The 9,330-nt window shown below is 52.4% G+C and overlaps 1 protein-coding gene across 1 annotated transcript in view; it reads left to right on the top strand.

Moving 5' to 3' along the window:
- Positions 1–2,469: 2,469 nt before the first annotated feature.
- Positions 2,470–9,330, top strand: part of vps36 (vacuolar protein sorting 36 homolog) — a 44,968-nt gene continuing 38,107 nt past the window's right edge. The window contains exon 1 of the mRNA XM_078402875.1: positions 2,470–2,650. Within this exon, the coding sequence (XP_078259001.1) occupies positions 2,555–2,650 (96 nt within the window). The 5' untranslated portion in view covers positions 2,470–2,554. The remainder of the gene's footprint in view (positions 2,651–9,330) is intronic.

Raw genomic sequence — 9,330 nt, 5'->3', positions numbered from 1 at the left:
CTTGAGAGGGAAGGCACCCAACTCTGCAGACTTGCAAATAAAATACTTGTTTCTCTAGATTGTCTCGAGCATCGTGATTGTGAGCACTCACATTTGCATCTCACAACACGATCCTTACCCACCACCCTACAACCTGTAAAAATTTCATATTTAAATTCAACCGATAAGTTGGTCAAATAACATAGGCTCCTTCTTGTTTTTTCTTGTGATTTATGGATTTTTCAAATGTGAATATCTCATGACGACACATTTGTGGGTTAGCACCAACCCCCTTTAAATTTAAATCATTCAAAAATTAACTTAATAAACAACGATAACACTTTAAAAGTCTGTCATTCATGGTAAGATTTACATCATTTTGTGTGCGAGAATATACAGGGTTGCACAGTTTTGCATATCAGCGAACCAATGAAAAGATCAGGTACTGATTTATATCAGCTCTTCACCTTCGCCCCCTTGTTAGAAGAAGGGATCCAACCTGAAACATCACCCATCCTTTTTCTCCAGAGATGCTGCCTGACCCGGTGATTTACTCCACTGTGTCTATTTCAATTGGATTCATGCTTCTGTACCACATCAGGCAGCATTGGTCATTTTAGTGGCTGTCAAGGGTTTTTAACTAATTAATTCACCAATCCAAATGTTCTTGGCTCTAAGTATAAAGTTAAATGTTTTTTCAATTATATTGTGGATACAGTAGAGTTCTATTGTTTGCAAATGCCTAATCTCTGCTTCCATGACTTTTTAAAATGAAACAAAAAGAGATACACCTCGTGGATATGAAATTAAAATTAACAGAGAAAGCAGAGAACAGTTCATTTCAGTCTGAAGAAGGATCTCGACCCAAAACGTCACCCATTCGTTCTCTCCAAGATGCTGCCTGACCTGCTGAGTTACTCCAGCATTTTGTGACAGCTTCAGTTCATTAAATATGATCAATTGGCCTGATACAGACAGAGTGGATCTCTAGTGCAAATATTCAATCAGTAACATCCAAAATTTAAAGATCACGAAGTAGCAACTCTTCAAGAAATAGTATAAATGTCAACTATCACCTTATCCAAGAAGTCGAACAAAAATAATTGTTATACGAAGAAATCGCAGAGAGTTGTGAACACTGCCCAGTCTAGCACACAGAATCTGCTCACTAAAATGGCACTGAAATCTACCCATGACCTACTACGGTTTTTAGAGTCGAGTGGTCTATCTTGCTCCTCTATTATCTTTGGGCTGCAGTGCCCGCTGTCCCCGGCAGGTGGTGGTGGTGAGTCCGGGGCCGGGCGTGGTCCGTTGCAGTGCCCGCTGTCTCCGGCAGGTGGTGGTGGTGGATCCGGGTCTGGGTATGCTGCAGTGCCCGCTGTCCCCGGCAGGTGGTGGTGAGTCCGGGGCCTGGGCCACTGCAGTGCCCGCTGTCCCCGGCAGGTGGTGGTGGTGGGTCCGGGGCCGCTGCAGTGCCCGCTGTCCCGGGCAGGTCGTGGTGGTGGGTCCGGGGCCGCTGCAGTGCCCGCTGACCCCGGCAGGTGGTGGTGATGGGTCCGAGGCCGCTGCAGTGCCCGCTGTCCCCAGCAGGTGGTGGTGGTGGGTCCGTGGCCGCTGCAGTGCCCGCTGTCCCCGGCAGGTGGTGGTGGTGGGTCCAGGGCCGCTGCAGTGCCCGCTGTCCCCGGCAGTTGGTGTTGGTGAGTCCGGGGCCTGGGCCACTGCAGTGCCCGCTGTCCCCGGCAGGTGGTGGGTCCAGGTCTGGGTCCGCTGCAGTGCCAGCTGTCCCCGGCAGGTGGTAGTGGGTCCGGGGCCGCCGCTGCAGTGCCTGCTGTTCCCGGCAGGTGGTGGTGGTGGGTCCAGGTCCAGGGTCGCCGCTGCAGTGCCCGCTGTCCCCGGCAGGTGGTGGTGGTGGGTCCAGGGTCGCCGCTGCAGTGCCCGCTGTCCCCGGCAGGTGGTGGTGGTGGGTCCAGGTCTGGGTCCGCTGCAGTGCCCGCTGTCCCCGGCAGGTGGTGGTGGTGGGTCCAGGTCTGGGTCCGCTGCAGTGCCCGCTGTCCCCGGCAGGTGGTGGTGGTGGGTCCAGGGTCGCCGCTGCAGTGCCCGCTGTCCCCGGCAGGTGGTGGTGGTGAGTCCAGGTCTGGGTCCGCTGCAGTGCGCGCTGTCCCCGGCAGGTGGTGGTGGTGGGTCCAGGTCTGGGTCCGCTGCAGTGCCCGCTGTCCCCGGCAGGTGGTGGTGGTGAGTCCTGGGCCTGGTCCGCTGCAGTGCCCGCTGTCCCCGGCAGGTGGTGGTGGTGAGTCCTGGGCCTGGTCCGCTGCAGTGCCCGCTGTCCCCGGCAGGTGGTGGTGGTGAGTCCTGGGCCTGGTCCGCTGCAGTGCCCGCTGTCCCCGGCAGGTGGTGGTGGTGAGTCCTGGGCCTGGTCCGCTGCAGTGCCCGCTGTCCCCGGCAGGTGGTGGTGGTGAGTCCTGGGCCTGGTCCGCTGCAGTGCCCGCTGTCCCCGGCAGGTGGTGGTGGTGAGTCCTGGGCCTGGTCCGCCCCGCTGCCGTCTCCGCCTCGGCCTCCGCTGAAGCCGTCGCCGGCCATGGACCGCTGGGCGTGGGCCAACGGCCTGCTGGACATGACCGAGACCCTGGTGATCCAGCAGCGCGGCGTCCGCCTGTACGACGGCGACGACAAGGTGAGGACGCGAGTGCCGGGCCCCGGGCCCCGGGCCTGGCCGGGTTGGGTTGGACCGGGCCGGGCCGGGCCTGGGCCGGGTTGGGTTGGACCGGGCCGGGCCGGGCCTGGGTTGGGTTGGGTTGGACCGGGCCGGGCCGGGCCTGGGTTGGGTTGGACCGGGCCGGGCCCCGGGCCTGGGCCGGGTTGGGTTGGACCGGGCCGGGCCGGGCCGGGCCTGGGTTGGGTTGGACCGGGCCGGGCCTGGGCCGGGTTGGGTTGGACCGGGTTGGGTTGGACCGGGCCGGGCCCCGGGCCTGGCCTGGGTTGGGTTGGACCGGGTTGGGTTGGACCGGGCCGGGCCTGGGTTGGGTTGGGTTGGACCGGGCCGGGCCGGGCCGCCTCCTCCATCACTGACACTGGCTCAGGGCGGGGCAAGGTAAGGCAAGGTCGGGTTAAACGGCGGTGAACGACCAGGCCTGACCAGACCACACCAGACCTGACCAGACCACACCAGACCTGACCAGACCACACCAGACCACACCAGACCGGACCAGACCACACCAGACCTGACCAGACCACACCAGACCTGACCAGACCACACCAGACCGGACCAGACCACACCAGACCGGACCAGACCACACCAGACCTGACCAGACCACACCAGACCTGACCAGACCTGACCAGACCACACCAGACCTGACCAGACCTGACCAGACCACACCAGACCTGACCAGACCAGACCTGACCGGACCAGACCACACCAGACCTGACCAGACCTGACCAGACCACACCAGACCTGACCAGACCTGACCAGACCACACCAGACCTGACCAGACCTGACCTGACCGGACCAGACCACACCAGACCTGACCAGACCAGACCAGGCCTGACCTGACCGGACCAGACCACACCAGACCTGACCAGACCAGGCCTGACTAGACCACACCAGACCTGACCTGACCAGACCTGACCTGACCAGGCCTGACCAGACCTAACCAGACCAGACCACACCTGACCAGACCTGACCAGACCACACCAGACCTGACCTGACCAGACCAGGCCTGACCTCACCTCACCTCACCTCACCTGACCAGACCAGACCTGACCTGACCAGACCTGACCAGACCAGGCCTGACCTGACCAGACCAGGCCTGACCAGACCTGACCTGACCAGACCAGGCCCGACCAGACCAGGCCTGACCTGACCTGACCAGGCCTGACCAGACCTGACATGACCAGGCCTAACCTGACCTGACCTGACCAGGCCTGACCTGATCTGACCTGACCAGGCCGCCGTGTGGCCGCTGGCGGACAGTGCCGTGCAGTGCAGTGGGTCCCATGCCCACTCTGCAATGTCCACGGATCTGTGACCCTGACTGGGCTGGGATCAAGGCCAGGACAACACTGTCCCCAGAAACATTACAGTCCACACGGCCACACACACTGCTGGACAGCTAACTGGCCCTTCGGCCCACCTTGTGCATGCTGACCAAGCTGGCATGCTGGGCTAGTCCCTTTGGCCTGCACTTGGCCCTCATCCTCTGAACCCTTCCCATCCATACATCTGTCCAAATGTCTTTTAAAAGTCATAATTGCGTCCGCATCTATAACTATAGCTATAACTATATATATATATATATATATATATATATATATAACTATAGCTGGTTCCAGATACAGACTGCCCTCTGAGTGACAAAGTTGCCCCCGCTGAGGTTCCCACTTAAACCTCTTCTCTCTCACCTTTATGCCTGCGCTCTCTAATGTTGGAACCCTCTTCCCTGGGATTCCCTTGTAATTGTCTCCGCTTCTCCAGCTTCCTCTGGCAGCTCGTTCCATGCACAGACACAGAAGTTGCCTTCCCCCCCCCCCTCGACTTTTGGGAATCGAATTGCCCTCTGTAAAGGCCTGTGAAACTTCACTTTATTCTTGCCCCTTGTGCTCTTGTACATCTCTTCCCCTCTGCTCTTCTTATTGTACTTGAGGTTGACTTGTTTGTACCTATGTATGTGTGTGGTAGATCAGGTCTCATGTTCATGTGAAAGAAGCAGAATTAGGCCATCAGGTCTAGTCAACCATTCATTCATGGCTGATCTATCTTTCCCTCTTCACCCCATTCTCCTGCCTTCTCCCCATAACCCATGACATCCATACAAATCGGGAATCTATCTATCTCTGCCCTAAAAATATCCATTGACTTGGCCTCCACATTCGTCTGTGGCAATGAATTCCACAGATTCACCACCCTCTGACTAAAGAAATTCCCCATCTCCTTCCTCAAGGAACATCCTCTCCACATCCACTCTGTCCAGGCCAGTTTGGATAGCATGCAAAACAAAGTTTTTCACTGTTCCTCAGCACAGGTGACAGTAATTGAGCCTAACCGGTTCAATAAGGTCACCTCTCTGCCTCGTACTCCAAAGAGAAAAGTCCAGCATATCTATCCATTCAATCGACCACAATGGTCTGATTGCAGCAGAGAATAATAATAAAGCTAATCCCACTCGACTATTCTCTCCTGAACCAAGTTTAGCTCTAGCATTCTTTTTTCAGGAGACCTTTGGGGTTTAATAAAACTAAAACACAATGCTGAAACACAAATACTGACATGTGACACTGTGATGGAGTTGGTGTCACGACCTGAGCTTAACTCCGATCTTCGAGTGTTGTAGAGCAGAAGTGATCCAGGAGTGCAGGGACATAGTTTCTTGAAAGTGGCATCGCAGGTAGATAGTGTGGTCAAGAAGGCTTTCGGCACATTGGCCTTCATCAGTCAGAGTATTGAGTACAGAAGTTGGGAGGTCATGTTATAGTTATAACATGTTGATGAAGCAGCATTCGGGATATTGTGTTCATTTCTGGTCACTCTCTCTTTTGGAAGGATGTCATTAAGCCGGAAAGAATGCAGAGATCTACCAGGAGTGCAGGGTGTTGCCAGGATTCGAGGGCCTGAGCCACAGGGAGAGGTTGGGCAGGCTAGGACTTTATTCCTTGGAGTGCATGAAGCTGAGGAATGATCGTACAGAGGTGTACAAAATCATGAGGGGCAGATAGGGTGAGTGAGGGCAGGTACAATAACAACATATACAAGACATTTGGACAGGTACATGGATAGGTTGGATATGGGCCAAACACAGGCAGGTGGGACTAGTGTAGATGAGGCATCTTGGTCGCATGGGTAAGTTGGGCCGAAAGTTGTGAATCTGTGGAATTCTCTGCTTCAGAAGGCAGTGGAGGCCAATTCTCTGAATGCATTCAAGAGAGAGCGAGATAGAGCTCTTAAGGATAGCAGAGTTAGGGGGTATGGGGAGAAGGCAGGAACGGGGTACTGATTGAGAATGATCAGTCAATTATAAAAGACGAAATTGCGGAGCATTTGGATAGTAGTAACAGGATTGTTCCGAGTCAGCATGGATTTACGAAGGGGAAATCATGCTTGACTAATCTTCTGGAATTCTTTGAGGATGTAACCAGGAAAATTGACAGGGGAGAGCCGGTGGATGTGGTGTACCTTGACTTTCAGAAAGGTTCCACATCGGAGATTAGTGGGCAAAATTAGAGCACATGGTATTGGAGGTAGGGTACTGACATGGATAGAAAATTGGTTGACAGACAGAAAGCAAAGAGTGGGGATAAATGCGTCCCTTTCAGAATGGCAGGCAGTAACTAGTGGAGTACCGCAAGGCTCGGTGCTGGGACCGCAGCTATTTACATTATACATTACTGACTTGGATGAAGGGATTAAAAGTACCATTAGCAAATTTGCAGATGATACAAAGCTGGGTGGTAGTGTGAATTGTGAGGAAGATGCTATGAGGTTGCAGGGTGACTTGGACAGGTTGTATGAGTGGGCGGATGCATGGCAGATGCAGTTTAGTGTGAGGTTATCCACTTTGGTGGTAAGAATAGGAAGGCAGAGTATTATCTGAATGGTGTCAAGTTATGAACATGGGACGTACAACGAGATCTGGGTGTCCTAGTGCATCAGTCACTGAAAGGAAGCATGCAGGTACAGCAGGCAGTGAAGAAAGCCAATGGAATGTTGGCCTTCATAACAAGAGGAGTTGAGTATAGGAGCAAAGAGGTCCTTCTGCAGTTGTACAGGGCCCTAGTGAGACCGCACCTGGAGTACTGTGCAGTTTTGATCTCCAAATTTGAGGAAGGATATTCTTGTTATTGAGGGCGTGCCGCATAGGTTTACTAGGTTAATTCCCGGAATGGCGGGACTATCATATGCTGAAAGACTGGAGCGAGTAGGCTTGTATACACTGGAATTTAGAAGGATGAGAGGAGATCTTATCGAAACGTATAAGATTATTAAGGGGTTGGACATGTTAGAGGTAGGAAACATATTCCCAATGTTGGGGGAGTCCAGAACAAGGGGCCACAGTTTAAGAATAAGGGGTAGGCCATTTAGAACTGAGATGAGGAAAAACTTTTTCAGTCAGAGAGTTGTGAATCTGTGGAATTCTCTGCCTCAGAAGGCAGTGGAGGCCAATTCTCTGAATGTATTCAAGAGAGAGCTGGATAGAGCTCTTAAGGACAGCGGAGGCAGGGGGTATGGGGAGAAGGCAGGAACGGGGTACTGATTGAGAATGATCAGCCATGATCACATTGAATGGCGGTGCTGGCTCGAAGGGCCGAATGGCCTCCTCCTGCACCTATTGTCTGTTGTCTGTCGGGTTGTCTCTGTTTTTCTCTGTAAAGTTTATCTGAAATTGTGAACTCTGATGGCCACCAGGTGGTGTCAGCGAGCAGACTTCAACCTGAGACACAGAGTAACTCAGGCAGCATCTCTGGAGGACATGGATAGGTGACGTTTCACAGAGTGCTGGAGTAACTCTGCAAATCAGGCAGCATCTCTGGAGAACATGGATAGGTGACGTTTCACAGTGTGTTGGAATAACTCAGCGGGTCAGGCAGCATCTCTGGAGAACATGGATAGGTAACGTTTCACAGTGTGATGGAAAACTCAACAGGTCAGGCAGCAATCTGGAGAACATGGATAGGTGACGTTTCGGGTCGAGACCCTTCTTCGGACGTCACCTATTCCTATTCTCCAGTGATGCTGCTATATGTTTTGCTTGAGAATTCTGTGGAATTCCCTGCCACAGAAGGCAGTGGAGGCCAATTCACTGGATGTTTTCAAAGGAGAGTTAGATTTTGCTCTTAGGGCTAAAGGAATTAAGGCATGTATGGAAAAAAGTAGGAACAGGGTACTGATTTTGGATGATCAGCCATGATCACATTGAATGGTGGTGCTGGCTCGAAGGGCCGAATGGCCTACTCCTGCACCTATTTCTCTATGTTTCTATGCTCGACTGATATAAAGTCTTCAACGGCAGATCACACCTGTATGATTGGAGATAGATTTGTCACATGTGGGACATCAGTGAGAATAAAGAGAGTGGTTTATAATCTTCGCTAATGCTCGCTGGAAAGGAAATGCTGAGATTATAGGGAGAATTATTATTAGTCAGTTATCATTTTCAGTTGTGACATAAGAGAGTGCAGATGCTGGAAACTTGAGCAAAACACTACGTGCTGGAGGACCTCAGCGGGTCAGGCAGCATCTGTGGAGGGAATGGACAGAATGCTTTGGGTCGGAACCTTTCTTCATCTGGTCAGAGGCTGTGTGAGTACGTACATGGCCCAGTGTGCTCCATTGCCACACGTCATTGTGCTTCTTGCTGGTGGAGTCCTGACATTGTTTAGTCTAGGACACACAGTACATGTGGTAGTGTAAGAAAATAACTGCAGATGCTGGTTCAAATCAAAGGTATTTATTTCACAAAATGCTGGAGTAACTCAGCAGGTCAGGCAGCATCTAGGAGAGAAGGAATGGGTGACGTTTCGGGTCGAGACCCTTCTTCAGACTGATGTCAGGGGGGCATGACAAAGGAAGGATATAGGTGGAGATGGGAAGATAGAGGAAAAACTGGGAAGGAGGAGGGGAAGAGAGGGACAGAGGAACTATCTAAAGTTGGAGAAGTCAAAATATGAGGTGCTGTTCCTCCGATTTCCGGTGGGCCTCACTATGGCACTGGAGGAGGCCCATGACAGAAAGGTCAGACTGGGAGTGGGAGTGGGAGTTGAAGTGCTCAGCCGCCGGGAGATCAGGTTGGTTAAGGCAGACTGAGCGAAGGTCTTGAGCGAAACGATCGCCGAGCCTGCGTTTAGTTTTGCCGATGTAAAGAAGTTGACATCTAGAGTAGCGGATACAATAGATAAGGTTAGAGGAGGTGCATGTAAGTGGTGCACACTGCAGTCACTGTACACTGCTGGTTCGGGAATGAACGGTTAGGGTGGTGGATGGAGAGGTTGGACAAACCTGGATTGCCTTCTCTGGAGCATCAGAGGACATAGAAGCGTACAACACAGGAATAGGCCCTTCGACCCAGAGTCTGAAGAATGGTTCCGACCTGAAATATTGTCTTGTCAATTCCCTCCACAGATGCTGCCTGACCTGCTGAGTTCCTCCAGCACTTTGTGTTTGCTCATCTCTTTCAATTGTACGTGTACAGTTAATAACCTCTTCTGGAATACCTGTGTGATTCTTCAATGTAAAGACCCAACTCCATAAAATAATGTAATTGGACCCTTGAATCTATCCCTACATTGTCAGGTTACATACTGGACTTACACTTGTCCCTTTTAATATAATGGGTAACGGTCTGAGTGAGAAACCTTTTGTCTTGT

This window comes from Rhinoraja longicauda, chromosome 7, assembly GCF_053455715.1.
Source record: "Rhinoraja longicauda isolate Sanriku21f chromosome 7, sRhiLon1.1, whole genome shotgun sequence".
Classification (NCBI taxonomy): domain Eukaryota; kingdom Metazoa; phylum Chordata; class Chondrichthyes; order Rajiformes; family Arhynchobatidae; genus Rhinoraja; species Rhinoraja longicauda.
This window is presented reverse-complemented; position numbering and strand designations above follow the sequence as displayed.